The 20785-nt window shown below is 51.4% G+C and overlaps 1 protein-coding gene and 1 long non-coding RNA gene across 2 annotated transcripts; both read left to right on the plus strand.

The window, feature by feature from the left end:
* Nucleotides 1-16208: 16208 nt before the first annotated feature.
* Nucleotides 16209-16779, plus strand: LOC111590112 (uncharacterized). Its single transcript, XR_002749197.2, has 2 exons — nucleotides 16209-16363; nucleotides 16551-16779. It is a non-coding gene; the product is annotated as an uncharacterized lncRNA (long non-coding RNA).
* A 1472-nt stretch (nucleotides 16780-18251) lies between these two features.
* Nucleotides 18252-19930, plus strand: LOC100304244 (uncharacterized). Its single transcript, NM_001165689.1, has one exon. The coding sequence runs from the start codon at nucleotides 18346-18348 to the stop codon at nucleotides 19777-19779; it is 1434 nt and encodes a 477-aa protein (NP_001159161.1). The 5' UTR covers nucleotides 18252-18345; the 3' UTR covers nucleotides 19780-19930.
* The last annotated feature ends 855 nt before the right edge of the window (nucleotides 19931-20785 follow it).

Below are 20785 nucleotides of genomic sequence, written 5' to 3' on the forward strand. Positions count from 1 at the left end.
CTGTACGCGATGATCCTGACGCGGCGGAAGTTACGACACTACTTCGAGTCTCATCCGGTAACTATGGTGTCATCCTTCCCCCTGGGGGAGATCATCCAGTGCCGAGAGGCCTCGGGTAGAATCGCAAAGTGGGCGGTGGAAATCATGGGTGAAGCAATCTCGTTCGCCCCTCAGAAGGCCATCAAGTCCCAGGTCTTGGCGGACTTCGTGGCTGAATGGGTCGACACCCAGCTCCCTACGGTTCCGATCCAGCCGGAACTCTGGACCATGTTCTTTGACGGGTCGCTGATGAAGACAGGGGCCGGCGCAGGCCTACTCTTCATCTCGCCCGTCGGAAAGCATCTACGCTACATGCTACGCCTCCACTTCCCGGCGTCCAACAATGTGGCTGAGTACGAGGCTCTGGTCAACGGGTTGCACATCGCCATCGAGCTAGGGGTCCGACGCCTCGACACTCGTGGTGACTCGCAGCTCGTCATCGACCAAGTCATGAAGAACTCCCACTGCCGCGACCCGAAGATGGAAGCCTACTGCGATGAGGTTCGGCGCCTGGAAGACAAGTTCTACGGGCTCGAGCTCAACCACATCGCCCGACGCTACAACGAGACTGTGGACAAGCTGGCTAAAATAGCCTCGGGGCGAACAACGGTTCCCCCAGACGTCTTCTCTCGAGACCTGCATCAACCCTCCGTCAAGATCGACGACACGCCCGAGCCCGAGGCACCCTCGGCCCAGCCCGAGGAACCATCGGCTCAGTCCGAGGCACCCTCGGCTCGGCCCGAGGCTCCCTCATCTCGGCCCGAAGCACCCTCGGTTCAGCCCGAGGTACCCTCGGCCCCCGAGGGTGAGGCACTGCGCGTCGAGGAGGAGCGAAGCGGGGTCACGCCTAATCGAAACTGGCAGACCCCATACCTGCAATATCTCCACCGAGGAGAGCTACCCCTCGACCGAGCCGAAGCTCGGCGGTTGGCGCGGCGCGCCAAGTCGTTTGTCCTGGTGGGGGACGGGAAGGAGCTCTACCACCGCAGCCCCTCAGGCATCCTCCAGCGATGCATTTCCATCGCCGAAGGCCAGGAGCTCCTACGAGAGATACACTCGGAGGCTTGCGGCCATCACGCAGCACCTTGAGCCCTCGTCGGAAACGCCTTCCGACAAGGTTTCTACTGGCCGACGGCGGTGGCCAACGCCACTAGAATTGTCCGCACCTGCGAAGGGTGTCAGTTCTACGCGAGGCAGACCCACCTGTCCGCTCAGGCTCCGCAGACGATACCCATCACCTGGCCTTTCGCTGTGTGGCGTCTGGACCTCGTCGGCCCCTTGCAGAAGGCACCCGGGGGCTACACGCACCTGTTGGTGGCCATCGACAAATTCTCCAAGTGGATCGAGGTCCGGCCCCTAAACAGCATCAGGTCCGAACAGGCGGTGGCGTTCTTCACCAACATCATCCATCGCTTTGGGGTCCCGAACTCCATCATCACCGACAACGGCACCCAGTTCACCGGCAGAAAGTTCCTGGACTTCTGCGAGGATCACCACATCCGGGTGGACTGGGTAGCCGTGGCTCACCCCATGACGAATGGGCAAGTAGAGTGTGCCAACGGCATGATTCTACATGGGCTCAAGCCTCGGATCTACAACGACCTCAACAAGTTCGGCAAGCGATGGATGAAGGAACTCCCTTCGGTGGTCTGGAGCCTGAGGACAACGCCGAGCCGAGCCACGGGCTTCACGCCGTTCCTTCTAGTCTATGGGGCCGAGGCCATCTTGCCCACAGACTTAGAATACGGTTCCCCGAGGACGAGGGCCTACGCCGACCAAAGCAACCAAGCTAGTCGAGAAGACTCGCTGGACCAGCTGGAAGAGGCTCGGGACATGGCCTTACTACACTCGGCGCGGTACCAGCAGTCCCTGCGACGCTACCATGCTCGAGGGGTCCGGTCCCGAGACCTCCAGGTGGGCGACCTGGTGCTTCGGCTGCGACAGGACGCCCAGGGCGGCACAAGCTCACGCCTCCCTGGGAAGGGCCGTTCGTCATCGCCAAAGTTCTGAAGCCCGGAACGTACAAGCTGGCCAACAGTCAAGGCGAGGTCTACAGCAACGCCTGGAACATCCAACAGCTACGTCGCTTCTACCCTTAAGATGCTTTCAAGTTGTTCATATACCTCGCTCCCACGCAAAGTTTAGTCATCAAGGAAGGGTCAGCCTTGCCTCGGCAAAGCCCGACCCTCCCTCGGGGGCTAAAAGGGGGGAACCCCCTCTGCGTCGAAATTTTTCCTCGAAAAAAGATCCTTTCTGCCAGAATGTCTTTCGTGCTTTTCGACTACTTCGAAAGTGGATCCTGAAAACGACGGAGTACACGTAAGCAGCCAAGGCTGACCGAGCCGAGGGACTCCTACGCCTCCGGAATACGGATACCTCACTCATCACCTTCTGCGATAAGTAACTCACGTTCGGATAAGTGATTCCGCGGACCGAACAAGTCTTCACGTTCGAAAGCTCCTCTGCCGAAGCGATTCTTTGAGCCTTCTCGACTGTGTCGGTGACAGAACCCTATGGACGGGCAAGAGTGCGCGTAAGCGGCAAGGCCGACCGAGCCGAGGGATTCCTATGCCTCCGGGATACGGATACCTCACTCATCACCTTCCGTGAAAAGAAACTCTCGCTCGCACAGACAATTCTGTTACCGACGAAAAAGTCTAGATACTCGAAACGAGAGGAAAAGAAGCGCAGCTTTACAACACGGCGAGGGTGTGTTTGGGCCTCAGCAGCCGCAGAAAACACACGCTACAAGATAATTCGATCCTGCAGGCTCGGATCTTGACGGCTGAAGGGAGCAGCAGCACCCTCGGCGTCGACTACACCTTCGGCGAGGTCCGACCTAGCCTCGGACGGCGACGCGGTCCGAGGATCTCCACTCTGAAGGACGACGTCATCATCTCGCCCGGGCCATCGCCGCCAGGGTCTCCTCCAAGAATCCGGCTCGAGCAGGCGACTCGGCTGGTCACCCCGAGGCCTCGGCCAACTGTCCCCCGAAGACATCAGCCCGGCCCGAGGCCTCGGCAGATCAACTCCGGCGTCGGTCCCGCTAACGAACGACCAGGCCAGGCTCCGGCCGACCAAGTCTTCTTTTCGAGCCGACTCTGCCTCTGTCCGTGTTGACACCGCTACCCCTGGCTTCGGCTCATCGAAGAGCGGCCGAGGGGTTCCTTTAACTAAGCAAGAGAAGCCTCGGACAGCAAGGCCGACCGAGCCGAGGGACTCCTACGCCTCCGGGATACGGATACCTCACTCGTCACCTTTGCACGGGGCGGCTCACGCTTGGTGAAGCGGTTCAGACAACCAACAGGCGAGTCTTAGTGCTCGAGAATGAGGAAAAACACGGCTCCGTGCCAAAAATACATACTTGTTTAGGCCCCGACAGCCACAATGAACAAAAACACTGGCATTCAAGGTGCCATTACAAACGGAACTCCGGTTCCACCTCCGCAGGTCTGAACAACCTCCACACCGGGGAACCTGCGGGGCGACAAGTTCCAGGTGACTCGCCGGCGACCTCTGCAGCAGCAGCCATGGTCCCAGGACGGACGCGGCCACCAGGAGGCTCTCGTTCGCGTCCCCGCTCAAGGGATGCAAACCAGCCATCAAAGCCAAAGAGCGGGCCGCTCCGAAGCGCACCGGCAGGTCCTCGCTCCTGCCCTCACCACGAAAGCGAGGAAGAGGGCGGAATGTTGCATCCAAGCTGGGCAGCAACAGTCCGCCTTCCTCGGCATGGCTGGAGGACGTCTCCTCCGCAGAGCTGGAGGATGGTATCCACCACCAGAAGCTGGAAGAAGAGGTGGCCAGCCGACCCGCGCGGGAGGTAGAGCCCCGGCTCACCTCACTCTCCGCCCCAGCAAGGATGATGAACATCCTTGAAGCTAAGGGCAGGACCAAGGTCGCCGCCCAGCTTGCTTCTCCCCATCCAGGGGCTGGTGGTCACCATCTCGGGTGACCACCGGCGAGGGGATGCAGTCGGGCTGCATGATGAAAATCCTTGAAGCCGAACGATGGCTGAAAGGTACCAACTCCTACGGAGTTGCGTCCCTCCAACGACAAGGCGGAAGGACTGCGGGTGTCCCCCATCCGGGGGCTCGGAAGGTGGAAAGACACGATGCATAAGGGAGTGCGAAGACATGGTCGCCTTTCAAGGGGGTCACCCTCCTTTTAAAGGCGACTCTCCCTACTTGCGTCCCCAGCTGTCGTGGGCCGAGTCTTCTCCAACACGCTCCAAGGTCCTCCCCCTACGGCGCGGGGGCTGGGTCCCACACGTCATGCAAACTGGCCCAGAGCAGAAGAAGCCAAACCGCCGCGCGCGGTGCATGCAACCGCCCAGCGGTTACGAGCATTCCTCCACTTTCGCCCAGACCAGCGGGCGAAAGGGCGGACAGCCATGTAGGCGGCATGCAACCGCGACAAGTGGGCGCGCCCCTCCGACTTCCAACGCACCCAGCATGGGGGCCCACGCCCACGCGCCACGCAACCGGCGCGTCGGTTGCAACGTGCGAGCAACTGCACCGCCGCTCGCGCCACTGCCACGCCTCCTCGACTACGGAACCAGTACCGTGACTCGAGGCAACCCTGCATACGACCCAGCAGTGTCAGCCAGGCGCGATGGTCAATACGGCCAAAAATGGGCCGGCAGTGATGGCGATGGCAGGCGGGCGGGAGCAGCGGTCACGTCGTCAGCCAAGCTTGCGTCCCATCCGGGGCAGTGAGAAAACCCTCTCTCATGGCGTGAAGACGGCGCGCCCGTGTTCCGTTCCTCGAATGGCTCGCGCACGCGCAACGGCCGCCCCGTGAACCGCACGCCCCGTCGCATTAACTCCGCGGCGGGAAAGGCGGCGCCTTTGGCAGGGGAAGTGAGCGACGCTTCGCCTTCGCCATAATGACCGCGTCAAAAAAAGGTATGCCACGTCATTCAATTTCGTATCCTTTTCCTTTTCCCTCTTTCTCTCTCTTACAAAAGGGACCGGGAAAGGGGGATACCCTGAAAAGGATCCTTCTACGTGAAGGAAACAGGCTCCGAGCCTCCCTACTGATCAGGGGTTCGAAGGCTAGCCCCTCGGAGGGTTTCGACTGCCGCCTCAGAGCGCGTGGGCTCCACACCCACTACTGAGAGCACCTAGAGGGGGGGTGAATAGGTGATCCTGTGAAAACTTAAACTTATAGCCACAAAAACTTGTTAAGTGTTAGCACAATAATTTCCAAGTGGCTAGAGAGGAGTCTCAACAAAACACAATACCACAAGAGATCAAACACAGAGATGACACAGTGGTTTATCCCGTGGTTCGGCCAAGACCAACGCTTGCCTACTCCACGTTGTGGCGTCCCAACGGACGAGGGTTGCAATCAACCCCTCTCAAGCGGTCCAAAGACCAACTTGAATACCACGGTGTTTTGCTTTGCCTTTCAATATCCCGTTTGCGAGGAATCTCCACAACTTGGAGCCTCTCGCCCTTACACTTAAGATTCACAAAGAAATACGGAGTAAGGGAGAACTAGCAACGCACACAAGACTCAAAATCAGAGCAACAGCACGCACACAAGTCGCAACAAGAGCTCGCAACACAACTCAATGAGTTCACAACTCAACAAGAGCTCTAGATGCTATCACAATGAACCAAATGCGTGGAATCGATGTCTTGGTGCTTAGGAATGTTGTAGGAATGCTTGGTGTTCTCCTCCATGCGCCTAGGGGTCCCTTTTATAGCCCCAAGGCAGCTAGGAGCCGTTGAGAACAAATCTAGAAGGTCATCCTTGCCTTCTGTCGTCGGGCGCACCGGACAGTCCGGTGCACACCGGACACTGTCCGGTGCCCGATTCCCTTCCTTAAATAGCGAAGCCGACCGTTGCAGATGCGGGAGCCGTTGGCGCACCGGACATGTCCGGTGCACACCGGACAGTCCGGTGCCCCCTTCCGACCGTTGGCTCGGCCACGTGTCCCGCGCAGATCGCGCGGCCGACCGTTGGCCCGGCCGACCGTTGGCTCACCGGACAGTCCGGTGCACACCGGACAGTCCGGTGAATTTTAGTCGTACGTCGCCAGTCAATTCCCGAGAGCGGCCAGTTCGCCCGAGGCAGCCTGGCGCACCGGACACTGTCCGGTGCGCCACCGGACAGTCCGGTGCCCCAGACCGAAACAGCCTCTTGGCTGTACACAGCCAACTCTTCTCTTTTCCTCTTCTTCCTGTTTCTGATACTTAGACAAGTATATTAGTACACAAAACCAATGTACTAAGACTTAGAAACATACCTTTGCTCTAGATTTGCACTTTGTTCATCCATGAGCATAGATTCACATTTAAGCGCTTGTGTTGGCACTCAATCACCAAAATACTTAGAAATGGCTCAAGGGCACATTTCCCTTTCAATCTCCCCCTTTTTGGTGATTTATGCCAACACAACATAAAGCAACTAGAACAAGTGCAATATCACTTCAAATAAAACTCAAATTTATTTTGATTCAATTTTGGCATATATGGATCATCCTTTGCCACCACTTGGTTTGTTTTTGCAAATCAAACTCAAATCTCTATCTTTAAGTCAAACACACATGTTGAAGCATAAATAGAGTCATTCCAAAAGAGATTGATCAAAGATTTCAAAAACTCCCCCTATTTCCCATAATCAAACACTTCTCCCCACAAGAGGCCAACTTTTGACAAAAGAGACAATGCAAGAGTTTTGACAAACCAAAAACTCTATCCTACTGTTTTCAAAGTTTCTCAAGTGGTAGCTGATCCATTTATTGCTTTGGCCTTTATTTTCTCCCCCTTTGGCATCAAGCACCAAAACGGGATCAATCTTGGCCCTATAACCCCATTGCCTCACCAAAGTCTTCAATTAAGATCAAATGGTAATAAGAGTTTATGAGATGAACTTGGAATAAGTTACCCTCTCATCGGAGTGCAGTGGAAGTCTTTCATGGTCCAAGTCCACCTTTTCCCTTTCAATCCTCTCTTCGAGACTAAATCATCAAACTTAAGCACATGGTTAGTCTTCAAAGGGTCAAGTTGTAACATATCTCCCCCTAAACATGTGCATCACTTTGCAACGGACTTGTGAGGTCCAGGGAGTGTTTGTACAACTTGAGCACCATAATAAACAACAAAATGCAAAAAGGAACATGATCAAAGGCATAAACACATGTATGCTATAAATCAATCCAGGTTCCGCGAATCTAAGACATTTAGCTCACTACGCAACCTGCAAAAGGTCTTCTCATCTAGAGGCTTAGTGAAGATATCGGCTAGCTGGTTCTCGGTGCTAACATGAAACACTTCGATATCTCCCTTTTGCTGGTGGTCTCTCAAAAAGTGATGCCGGATGTCTATGTGCTTTGTGCGGCTGTGCTCAACAGGATTCTCCGCCATGCGGATAGCACTCTCATTATCACATAGGAGTGGGACTTTGCTCAGATTGTAGCCAAAGTCCCGGAGGGTTTGCCTCATCCAAAGCAGTTGCGCGCAACACTGTCCTGCGGCAACGTACTCGGCCTCAGCGGTGGATAGGGCAACGGAAGTTTGTTTCTTAGAGTTCCACGACACCAGGGACCTTCCTAAGAATTGGCACGTCCCTGATGTACTCTTCCTATCGACCTTACATCCAGCATAGTCGGAGTCTGAGTATCCAACTAAGTCAAAGGTAGACCCCTTTGGATACCAGAGCCCGAAGCAAGGCGTAACAACCAAATATCTAAGAATTCGCTTCACCGCCACTAAGTGACACTCCTTAGGATCGGATTGAAATCTAGCACACATGCATACGCTAAGCATAATATCCGGTCTACTAGCACATAAATAAAGTAAAGACCCTATCATTGACCGGTATGCTTTTTGATCAACGGACTTACCTCCTTTGTTGAGGTCGGTGTGTCCGTCGGTCCCCATCGGAGTCTTTGCGGGCTTGGCGTCCTTCATCCCAAACCGCTTCAGCAAGTCTTGCGTGTACTTTGATCATACGCCTCCTTTTGATGAACCTGTTCATCGTCTTGAGATGGGGGATGCACCGTTGTTGAGGAAGAAGGTTGATCTCGTTCATCTTGTTCCTGTGGCCGCACTTCTCCAATCGCCATGGTTCGTATAGCGGCCGTCGGAACATCTTCTTCATCTACATCATCACAGTCAACAACTTGCTCTCTTGGAGAGCCATTAGTCTCATCAAATACAACGTCGCTAGAGACTTCAACCAAACCCGATGATTTGTTGAGGACTCTATACGCCTTTGTATTTGAGTCATATCCTAACAAAAACCCTTCTACAGCTTTGGGAGCAAATTTAGAATTTCTACCTTTCTTCACTAGAATGTAGCACTTGCTCCCAAATACACGAAAGTAAGATACATTGGGTTTGTTACCGGTTAGTAGCTCATACGAAGTCTTCTTGAGGAGGCGATGAAGGTAGACCCTGTTGATGGCGTGGCAAGCCGTGTTCACAGCTTCCGACCAGAAACACTCGGGGGGTCTTGAATTCTCCAAGCATTGTCCTCGCCATATTGATTAGCGTCCTGTTCTTCCTCTCTACCACACCATTTTGCTGTGGTGTGTAGGGAGCGGAGAACTCATGCTTGATCCCTTCCTCCTCAAGGAACTCCTCCACTTGAAGATTCTTGAACTCGGACCCGTTGTCGCTCCTTATCTTCTTCACCTTGAGCTCAAACTCATTTTGAGCTCTCCTTAGGAAGCGCTTGAGGGTCCCTTGGGTTTCAGACTTATCCTGCAAAAAGAACACCCAAGTGAAGCGGGAAAAGTCATCAACAATAACTAGACCATACTTACTTCCCCCTATGCTCAGATAGGCGACGGGTCCGAAGAGGTCCATATGCAGCAGCTCCAGGGGTCTTGAAGTGGTCATCACATTCTTGCTGTGATGCGCTCCTCCCACCTGTTTACCTGCTTGACAAGCTGCACAAGGTCTATCTTTTTCGAATTGTACGTTAGTCAAACCTATCACGTGTTCTCCCTTTAGAAGCTTGTGAAGGTTCTTCATCCCCACATGTGCTAAGCGGCGATGCCATAGCCAGCCCATGCTAGTCTTAGCAATTAAGCATGCATCTAGACCGGCCTCTTCTTTTGCAAAATCAACTAAGTAAAGCTTGCCGTCTAATACACCCTTAAAAGCTAGTGAACCATCACTTCTTCTAAAGACAGACACATCTACATTTGTAAACAAACAGTTATATCCCATATTGCATAATTGACTAACAGATAGCAGATTATATCCAAGAGACTCTACTAAAAACACATTAGAGATAGAGTGCTCATTAGAAATTGCAATTTTACCTAACCCTTTTACCTTGCCTTGATTCCCATCACCGAATATAATTGAATCTTGGGAGTCCTTATTCTTGACATAGGAGGTGAACATCTTCTTCTCCCCCGTCATATGGTTTGTGCATCCGCTGTCGATAATCCAGCTTGAACCCCCGGATGCATAAACCTGCAAGGCAAATTTAGGCTTGGGACTTAGGTACCCAACTCTTGTTGGGTCCTACAAGGTTAGTCACAATTTCCTTAGGGATCCAAATGCAAGTCTTATCACCCTTGCATTTTGCCCCTAACTTCCTAGCAATCACCTTTCTATCCTTTCTACAAATTGCAAAGGAAGCATTCAAAGCATGATATATTGTAGAAGGTTCATTGACTTTCCTAGGTACATTAACAACATTTCTCCTAGGCATGTTATGAACAACATTTCTCCTACCAACATTTCTATCATGCACATAAGAAGAGCTAGAAGCATACATGGCATGAGAATCAAAGGCATTATATGCATTACAACTCCTATAAGCATTTCTAGGTTGTCTTCTATCATAGTACATAAAGGCATGGTTCTTTTGCACATTACTAGCCATAGGGGCCTTCCCTTTCTCCTTGGCGGAAATGGGAGCCTTATGGCTTGTCAAGTTCTTGGCTTCCCTCTTGAAGCCAAGCCCATCCTTAATTGAGGGGTGTCTACCAATCGTGTAGGCATCCCTAGCAAATTTTAGTTTATCAAATTCGCTTTTGCTAGTCTTAAGTTGGGCATTAAGACTAGCCACTTCATCATTCAATTTAGAAATTGAAACTAGGTGTTCACTACAAGCATCAACATTAAAATCTTTACACCTAGTGCAAACCATAACATGTTCTACACAAGAGTTAGATTTACTAGCCACTTCTAGTCTAGCATTTAAATCATCATTAAAACTCTTTAACTTAGCAATTGTTTCATGACAAGAAGATAATTCACTAGAAAGCACTTCATTCCTTTTAATTTCTAGAGCAAGAGATTTCTGAGCTTCTACAAATTTATCATGTTCTTCATACAACAAATCCTCTTGCTTTTCTAACAGTATATTCCTATCATTCAAGGCATCAATCAATTCATTAATTTTGTCTACCTTAGTTCTATCTAATCCCTTGAATAAGCATGAGTAATCTATCTCATCATCATCACTAGACTCATCCTCACTTGAAGAAGCATAAGTACTAGTATTATGAGTGCTTACTTTCTTCTCCCTTGCCATGAGGCAAGTGTGTCGCTCGTTGGGGAAGAGGGATAACTTGTTGAAGGCAGTGGCGGCGAGTCCTTCATTGTCGGAGTCGGACGAAGAGCAGTCCGAATCCCACTCCTTGCCAAGATGAGCCTCGCCCTTTGCCTTCTTATAGTTCTTCTTTTTCTCCCTCTTGTTCCCTTGATCCTGATCACTATCATTGTCGGGACAGTTAGCAATAAAATGACCAAGCTTACCGCATTTGAAGCATGAGCACTTCCCCTTGGCTTTGGTCTTGCTAGGCTGTCCTTTGCGACCTTTAAGCACCGTCTTGAATCTTTTAATGATGAGAGCCATCTCTTCATCATTAAGTCCGGCCGCCTCAATTTGTGCCACCTTGCTAGGTAGCGCCTCCTTGCTTCGTGTTGCCTTGAGAGCAAGGGGTTGCGGCTCGTTGATCGGACCATTCAAGGCGTCGTCCACGTACCTTGCCTCCTTGATCATCATTCGCCCGCTAACGAATTTCCCAAGAACTTCTTTGGGCGACATCTTGGTGTACCTGGGATTTTCACGTATATTGTTTACCAAATGAGGATCAAGAATGGTAAATGACCTTAGCATTAGGCGGACGACGTCGTGGTCCGTCCATCGCGTGCTCCCGTAGCTCCTTATTTTGTTGATAAGGGTCTTGAGCCGGTTGTATGTTTGCGTCGGCTCCTCCCCCCTTATCATCGCGAACCGTCCAAGTTCGCCTTCCACCAACTCCATTTTGGTGAGCAAGGTGACGTCGTTTCCCTCATGCGAGATCTTGAGGGTGTCCCAGATCTGCTTGGCATTGTCCAAGCCGCTCACCTTGTGATACTCGTCCCTGCACAAAGAGGCTAGCAATACAGTAGTAGCTTGTGCATTTCTATGAATCTGTTCATTAATAAACATAGGACTATCCGAGCTATCAAATTTCATTCCACTTTCCACAATCTCCCAAATGCTTGGATGGAGAGAAAACAGGTGAGTACGCATTTTGTGGCTCCAAATTCCGTAATCCTCTCCATCAAAGTGAGGGGGCTTGCCAAGTGGAATGGGAAGCAATTGAGCATTTGAACTATGCGGGATGCGCGAATAATCGAAAGAAAAGTTTGAGTTAACCGTCTTTCGTTTATCGTAGTCGTCGTCGTCCTTTTGGGAGGAAGTAGACTCATCGCTGTCGTAGTAGACGATCTCCTTGATGCGTCTTGTCTTCTTCTTCTTCCCATCTTTGCGTCTGTGGCCCGAGCCCGAGTCGTTGGACTTGTCATCCCTTGGCTCGTTGACGAAGGACTCCTTTTCCTTGTCGTTGATCACCATCCCCTTGCCTTTAGGATCCATCTCTTCGGGCGGTTAGTCCCTTTCTTGAAGAGAACGACTCTGATACCAATTGAGAGCACCTAGAGGGGGGGTGAATAGGTGATCCTGTGAAAACTTAAACTTATAGCCACAAAAACTTGTTAAGTGTTAGCACAATAATTTCCAAGTGGCTAGAGAGGAGTCTCAACAAAACACAATACCACAAGAGATCAAACACAGAGATGACACAGTGGTTTATCCCGTGGTTCAGCCAAGACCAACGCTTGCCTACTCCACGTTGTGGCGTCCCAACGGACGAGGGATGCAATCAACCCCTCTCAAGCGGTCCAAAGACCAACTTGAATACCACGGTGTTTTGCTTTGCCTTTCAATATCCCGTTTGCGAGGAATCTCCACAACTTGGAGCCTCTCGCCCTTACACTTAAGATTCACAAAGAAATACGGAGTAAGGGAGAACTAGCAACGCACACAAGACTCAAAATCAGAGCAACAGCACGCACACAAGTCGCAACAAGAGCTCGCAACACAACTCAATGAGTTCACAACTCAACAAGAGCTCTAGATGCTATCACAATGAACCAAATGCGTGGAATCGATGTCTTGGTGCTTAGGAATGTTGTAGGAATGCTTGGTGTTCTCCTCCATGTGCCTAGGGGTCCCTTTTATAGCCCCAAGGCAGCTAGGAGCCGTTGAGAACAAATCTAGAAGGTCATCCTTGCCTTCTGTCGTCGGGCGCACCGGACAGTCCGGTGCACACCGGACACTGTCTGGTGCCCGATTCCCTTCCTTAAATAGCGAAGCCGACCGTTGCAGATGCGGGAGCCGTTGGCGCACCGGACATGTCCGGTGCACACCAGACAATCCGGTGCCCCCTTCCGACCGTTGGCTCGGCCACGTGTCCCGCGCAGATCGCGCGGCCGACCGTTGGCCCGGCCGACCGTTGGCTCACCGGACAGTCCGGTGCTCACCGGACAGTCCGGTGAATTTTAGCCGTACGTCGCCAGTCAATTCCCGAGAGCGACCAGTTCGCCCGAGGCAGCCTGGCGCACCGGACACTGTCCGGTGCGCCACCGGACACTGTCCGGTGCCCCAGACCGAAACAGCCTCTTGGCTGTACACAGCCAACTCTTCTCTTTTCCTCTTCTTCCTGTTTCTGATACTTAGACAAGTATATTAGTACACAAAACCAATGTACTAAGACTTAGAAACATACCTTTGCTCTAGATTTGCACTTTGTTCATCCATGAGCATAGATTCACATTTAAGCGCTTGTGTTGGCACTCAATCACCAAAATACTTAGAAATGGCTCAAGGGCACATTTCCCTTTCAACTACTGGTCAGAGGTTCGAAGGCCGGCCCCTCGGAAGGGTTCAACGGCTGCCTCAGGCCACTCGGGCTCCGCGCCCACTACTGATCAGGGGTTCGTAGGTTGGCCCTCGAAGGGTTCACAGCCGCCTTAGACACAGAGCGAGGGATGACCATGGGTACGTTCGATACATAACCGAGGCTCGGGCTACGCTCCCGAGGTACCCTAGGACATTTCCGAGACCAGCGGGAACGATCTTGTAACGGAATCCCATCAGAGGGAGGCATCGAGCCCTCGGACCCCGTCGACAGGGGACCGGGTCCGGCAGATCACCCGCAGGTACTTTTGGGCGCGCCTCTGGGCCTCTAGCCGACCCCTAGCAAATGGGGCACATGCGTCCACTCGGATTACCCGCCAGCAGCTCACCAGAGACACCATGTTCGGCGCCCTCCGAGGGCAACATGGCGCTTTCCCCCCTCCTCCTTGCGGAAAGGCGATGCAGAGGCGTATGTAAAAAAGTCGAGTCTGTCCCTGACCGTCCTCTCGCCCTGTGCGGAGGCTCGGGGGCTGCTCTCGCAAACTCGGCTCCGACCAAACCGTTGACAGCGTCAACATACCAGCCCGAGAACTTGGAACCCGACCGTGCACCCGGGCTACGGCCAGCTCGCATGAGGGAACGACCAGACCAACCGAAGCATTGCGCGAGGCATTAAGACCTCGGAGGAGTCAAACCACTCCTCCGAGGCCTCGGGGGCTACACCCGGCGGGTGCGCTCGCGCGCACCCACCGGAACAAAACGCAACCGAGAAAGGCTGGTCCCCTTGCAAAAAAGTGCGACAAAAGCCTCCAAGCGAGTGTTAACACTCCCTTCGAGGCTCGGGGGCTACTGTCGGGGACCATAATTAGGGGTACCCTCAAGACTCCTAATTCTCAGCTGGTAACCCCCATCAGCACAAAGCTGCAAAGGCCTGATGGGTGCGACTAAGTCAGGGACCGGTCCATTCGACGGACTCGATCACGCCTCGCCCGAGCCCAGCCTCGGGCAAGGGCAACCGACCCCGGAGGATCTCCGTCTCGCCCGAGGCCCCCCTCCAGCGACGAACATACTTCCAGCTCGCCCGAGGCCCAGTCTTCGCCAAGAAGCAACCCTGGCCGAATCGCCACGCCAACCGACCAAATCGCAGAGGCATTTAATGCAAAGGTGGCCTGACACCTTTATCCTGACGCACGTCCTCCAGTCGACAGAGCCGAAGTGACCGCAGTCACTTCGCCGCTCCACTGACCGGCCTGACAAAAGGACAGCGCCGCCTGCGCCGCTCCGACTGTTGCGCCGCTCGATAGAGTGAGGCTGACAGGCAGTCAGGCTCGGCCTCAGGCACCATAGGAAACTCCGCTTCGCCCGACCCAGGGCTCGGACTCGGGCTCGGCCCCGGAAGACGGCGAACTCCGCTCCGCCCGACCCAGGGCTCGGACTCGGGCTCAGCCCCGGAAGACGGCGAACTCCGCTCCGCCCGACCCAGGGCTCGGACTCGGGCTCAGCCCCGGAAGACGACGAACTCCGCTCCGCCCGACCCAGGGCTCGGACTCGGGCTCTGTCCCAGAAGACGGCGAACTCCGCTTCGCCCGACCTAGGGCTCGGACTCGGGCTCAGTCCCGGAAGATGGCGAACTCCGCTCCGCCCGACCCAGGGCTCGGACTCGGGCTCAGCCCCGGAAGACGACGAACTCCGCTTCGCCCAACCCCAGGGCTCGGACTCAGCCCTGGCCTCAGCCGACGGTCTCCGCCTTGCCCGACCCAGGGGCTCGGACTCGACCTCGGCCTCGGAAGACAGACTCGACCTCGACCTCGGAGGAGCCTCCACATCGCCCAACCTAGGGCACGGACCGACCACGTCAACAGGGGGCGCCATCATTACCCTACCCCAAGCTGACTCAGGCTACGGGAAACAAGACCGGCGTCCCATCTGGCTCGCTCCGCCAAACAAGCAATGATGGCGCCCCACACGCTCTATGACGACGGCGGCTCTCAGCCCCCTTACGGAAGCAAGAGGACGTCAGCAAGGACTCGACAGCTCCGACAGCTGTCCCTCCGCCAAGCTTCAGCGGTCCTCCGACGGCCACGACACCACACGAACCGGGTGCCAAAACCTCTCCGGCTGCCACGATGGCATGTACTTAGGGCGCTAGCTCTCCTCCGCTAGACACGTTAGCACTCTGCTACACCCCCAATGTACACCTGGATCCTCTCCTTACGCCTATAAAAGGAAGGACCAGGGCCCTCTTACAGAGGGTTGGCCGCGCGGGGAGGAGGACGGGACAGGCGCTCGCGTGAGGCCGCTTGCTCCCTCTCCCACGTGGATGCTTGTAACCCCCTACTGCAAGCGCACCCGACCTGGGCGCGGGACAAGAACACGAAGGCCGTGGGATTTCCACCTCCCTCTCTCGCTCCGGCTGCCCTTTCTTCCCCCCTTCGCGCTCCGTCTCGCGCCGACCCATCTGGGCTGGGGCACGCGGCGACATTTCACTCGTCGGCCCAGGGACCCCCCGGTCTCGAAACGCCGACATTATTAGATTAACCAATAGGACTGACATATTATGTGTCGTTTCTATATGTGAAAATTATATTAAAAAAGGTTCTCATAATTTTTGCATTTTTCCATTGGTAACTTTTTTAAGAACTTGCATGGTTTTTGTAGACTATCTATAGGTTTTACAGAACTTTATGGCAGCAAGTTCCCATGTGTATAAGTGTTTGGATCATCTCTTCTGCATTTTAATCTAATTCTCGTTATGATACCTCCCAAATTTTAGGCTTGTGATCTGAGTCTTGGGTGTTGAGACTTGAATACTATTTTCATCTTGCACCATAAAGCATCTTGTAATCTGAATTTGCTAAGGTTTCATGGACCATAATTTCATTCTTAAGGAATGAATGGTTTGCAGTGTTATCTTTAGCATCCGAGAAGCATAAGAAATATTTTCTCCCTGTTGTGAATGAACTGTATATTTGCTTATAAAATCTCTCTTGGTGTTATGTACGTATGTACGAAGACCCTTTTATTAACATTCTGCTGTTTTATCGGCCCGATACATGTTGATTGACATATGATACCATTTATCTCAGTTGGCAAGACATGACATTGGCGCTTGATCAAAAGCGATGGAAGAAAGCTATTGAGAAAAAGCAACAGCGAGCTTAAGGTGAGCATATGTCATGTTCTAACTTTTTTTATAAAAGGGTCAGGTTCTAACTTGCTTATGCTTACAGGTCAACTAAATTGGCTTTTTTATCAGATGATGACAGTTGACATCGACCGTGTCATGTTCTAACTTTTTTTATAAAAGGGTCAGGTTCTAACTTGCTTATGCTTCCTCCTGTTTGCTACAGCTCATTATTCTTTCCTGCCCCTTGGGCCCCAGTTGGATGAGCATGTGTCTGGTCATCAATTCTGGCGCATGAAGTTTCAGAGTTTTCTATCTCTACACATAATGTATTGACTGAGGTTCTACTTTTGGTTTCCCTATGTAGCGTTAGAGCACTGTGAAAACGAATGAATTATGTTAAACTGCCCCCAATTTTTATGTTTGCTACATCCCAGATCCTCACATGACATTCATAATGATTCGTCTGTTCTTGAAATCTTTATTATCCTTTTTAACATGCTACTCCATCCGTTCCAAACTATAGTTCTTTCTGGCTTTTCTAGGTACGTAGCTTTTGCTACACATTTAGATATATATAGCTTTTAGTATGTATCTAGAAAAGCTAAAAGAACTTGTAATTTGGAACATAGGGGAGTACATGTTATCTTGCATATGCAGCATTGGTGTGATTGTGTACTCCAAATGAACTCAAACCCCTGGTATAGTATATAGTCGAACAATCTCAAGTTTAGCCAGGTTGATATAAAACAATATAAAAAATTTGAGGGTTTCTTCAGGCTAGGATTTAAGGGTTTTCTTATTTTTTTAATGTTTTAACAGATGAGATAGGTGCAGGTTCCAGCATGTCCTCGTTTTTTGTGACCACATACCTTCACGGTTCATGATGCATCATACCATCTCTTGATCGTACCGCAGGTACATTCAAGGTGCTCCTCTTCTGGGGAACTCCGCAGCTGCTTCTGATGAGATCCTCGCAGTTGACACTCCTTCAGAAGGAGGCGATGCTGTTATTGTCAGTAGCAGTGACAATTCTACATCTACTCCATCAGCTGTCTCGTGGCGAGCCCGGTTCGTTGGGCAAGGTTACAAGCAGGTAAAACACATCATTTCCCGTGGTTAAGGGAGGGTTTTATGGTTCAGTTGAGACAGTTTGCGGATCAAGTGTGAAGCAAAACCATTTGACATCAGATTCACGACCAGGTTTGTGGGCGAGCAGATGTGTGGGGTGACGGCGTTGTTCCTGAGATGGCAGCGCATCTGGACTACTTATCTATTAATTTCTTGAGAATTAAAGCAGGAGGTCTTGAATATTTGTCCTTAACAGTTTATATTGTCAGTTTTACAAGAGTAGATATCTCATTACAGATATCTCATTACACTGGTTGTTGTTCTTGGATTTGAAATTTCTGTTGGAGTTGTTGTCTGGAAATGATAAGAAAATATATATGTTGCTTATGTAAAGGAGAAGTGTAGAACAAAAAGGTCTCGACTTATAGTGAGTTCGTTTTCCCACTGTTCTGTAATCTTTCAGTTGGTTTGACCACGGTTGAAGGAATCTGATACTGCTACCGAGACATGAGAGACTATGCACGAGACATGTAAATTAATAAGACTCATACAAGCGCGGAACAGTGTGCTGATGGGGCATAAGGGTAACACATGCTCAGGTCTTAACATATTTGGTTTTCGAGTAAACTTTCTCTAGACCCCCAAGGAAATATAAGATCCGATTAGATATGTGTCGATGCCCATCCCAGCGTACTCCCGTTGCAACGCACGGGTCTAATTAATAGAGAAGAGGATTTGAATATGGCTCAATTTGTTTGTTTGTGTTGTTACCCCATCATGGGCCTATGGGGATTGGGCTGCCTGATCGTCCTGAAATAGTCCCAACACCGTGTCTGATTCATCATCACACTCTGCACGGCTGGAGTCTGAAGAGAGGTCGTCGTCTCGTTGGACAGCCGAACAACAGCCAGCAGTCCACATCAAGGTTCCTGAGTCTGCACTCTGCAGCCATGGGAACCATCGTCCACGGCGGGCGGAGCGGCATGATGAAGCAGCTCAACGTGGGGGGCAAGCTCTTCTCGCTGGAGGCAAGCTCCCTTTCCCTCCCCATGTCTATCGGTTCCCCTTCCCCTACCCCAACATTCGTGGACCGCGACCCAGCCCTCCTATCCGCCGTCCTCGCTGCCATCCGCTCCCCGTCCACCGCAGCGCCCGACTTCCCCGCGCGCGTCCTCCTCGACGAGGCCAACTTCTACGGCCTGCACGCCCAGCTCCTCGCTGCGCTATCTCCGCCGCCGCTCCGCGGCTTCTCAGCCTCCCTCGCCTCCACCCTCTGCCCCTCCTCCGAGCCCTTCTCCACCGCCCTTGCGCCGCACCACGACGGGTCACTATGCCTCGCCCATGGCGCCGGGCTGGTCACCTATTACTCCCCAGCGCTGGATCACCGCGCCACCATTCGGACCCACCTCCACCGCGTCACCTCCCTCCTGCAGCTGCCCTCCAGTCTCGCCGTCCTTGGGTCTGACTCCGCTCCTGGGCTTCACGTGTACGACTTTCTCGATGGCAAACATGTCGCCTCCGTTCAGTGGTCGGATCCCACTGACACTCGCACCAGCAAGGCGAAGGTCGTCGCCATTGCGGCCCGTCCTCCAGCTGATGCCGCCGATAAGAATTCACCGATCTTGGCAACGTTTGAGTGCCCTCATCGGGAAAACTGCATCATGGCTGTTGACCCTGTAACTCTGAAGCCTACACAGGAGATTGGCCGGCAAAGTGGTAGTGCGGCTAAGTCATCGGCACCAGGTCGAGTGGTGCACCTGCAGGCACTTGGTCTGGTGTTTGCGTCATTCGTTAGTTCCGGGGCATTTGGCTACTCTGGCTATATGAGGCTATGGGACATTCGGTCTGGGAATGTGGTGTGGGAGACAAGCGAGCCAGGGGGAGCTGGAAGAAGCAGTAGGTTTGGGGATCCATTTGCAGATGCAGATGTGGATGTGAAGCAGCAGGCAATATACAAGGTTTGCTCAAAGTCAGGAGATTTAGCAGTGGCAGACCTGAGATGCCTTGGCGATGACCCCTGGGTGTATATGTCATCAGGACCACGAGGGAGCGCAGGAGGCTATGGCAGTGTTCTGTGCTGTCACCGCTCTCAAGTTTTTGTCAGCCGAAAGGATGGATTGGAGGTTTGGTCCCGACTGGAAGAGCACCGCCACAACACAGGGGAATTGACAGAGCAATCAGGAGTAAAGGAAAGACCCAAAAATGAAGGAATTGATGACAGATTTTATAGGAGTTGCTATGTGGACACAGAAAAGGATGCTAAGCGTGGGATGATACAGATGATTGAAGGGGGTGGAGACCGCTTGTTTGTGACAAGAGAAGAGATGCAAGGTGTGCAAGTGTGGGAGACCTCCCACCTTGCTGGTTCTACTTCTCTCTCGTAGCTTTATTCTCTTGTGCACATGGAGTGACCATTCAGTAGGTCTACCAAGAGAATTGAAATTGCATGATGCCAATATTGTTCTTGGTTCATGGCTTCATGCATAATTTGACATTGAACAAATATGTGTTTTATGTAGTCTTGGCTCTCAAGATATATCATGTATCACATGTCTTGCTTCTGCATATGCATGTCATGGTAAATGCTGAGAATAGAAAGACACAATCTTCTTTGATGTAAAACTATTTTCTTAATATCTTAGCACGAATATTTTAGCTTCTACAGTATCATTTGTGCAGAAGTTATTTCAGTGACAGTTTTAATGGTATGCTTTCCACTTTTAATGGAAAGGACATACAAGGCAACTCCCTCTGTTATTAGTAGTATTTTTAATGGTATCCTCAAAGTTATTTTTAATAGTATATTTAATCATCCCTGTTGTTACATTTTATTAGTAGTATTTTTCTAAGGATAAATAGGGAAAAAGGTTACTCCCTCTGTTTTTAAATATATGGCATCTTCGTTATTTCCAATTTGTCTTTTCTATACACTTTTGAGTTTTGAGTGAAAGGACATACAAGGTATGCTCAAAGTTATTTCAGTGACAGTTTTAATGGTATGCTTTCCATTTTAGTAGTTAAATAATTAAATAAATTTGTTGGTCAAAGTTTGAGAAAAAAGGTCAATGATACATGGAGCTCTAAAGAATAATGATGCAGTGAATCTTAAAATAAAAGGAGTAATCCTGAGCTGAGAGTATAATATCAACTTATTATTCTAATCTTGTTAAATGCACCAGAACAACTTATTTTCTGGCATGGAAGTAACCTCTTGCTATCCTTGTCTTTAAAAGGCTATTGGTTAGGACTGAGAAGAGTAAAATAATAGTCCAGGTACTTGATATTTCATATTTCAAACAATAAATTAAAATATCCTAATCCGTTGGGCATAACCATATAGGAAGTGTTTGGGTAGACTGGTAGAGACATTACCCCATCTAGATGATTTAT

Source organism: Zea mays, chromosome 9, assembly GCF_902167145.1.
Source record: "Zea mays cultivar B73 chromosome 9, Zm-B73-REFERENCE-NAM-5.0, whole genome shotgun sequence".
Lineage (NCBI taxonomy): Eukaryota > Viridiplantae > Streptophyta > Magnoliopsida > Poales > Poaceae > Zea > Zea mays.

Bases quoted from the DNA above. Each gene is read 5' to 3' on its own strand.
- LOC100304244 (NM_001165689.1), top strand. From the start codon at position 18,346: ATGGGAACCATCGTCCACGGCGGGCGGAGCGGCATGATGAAGCAGCTC.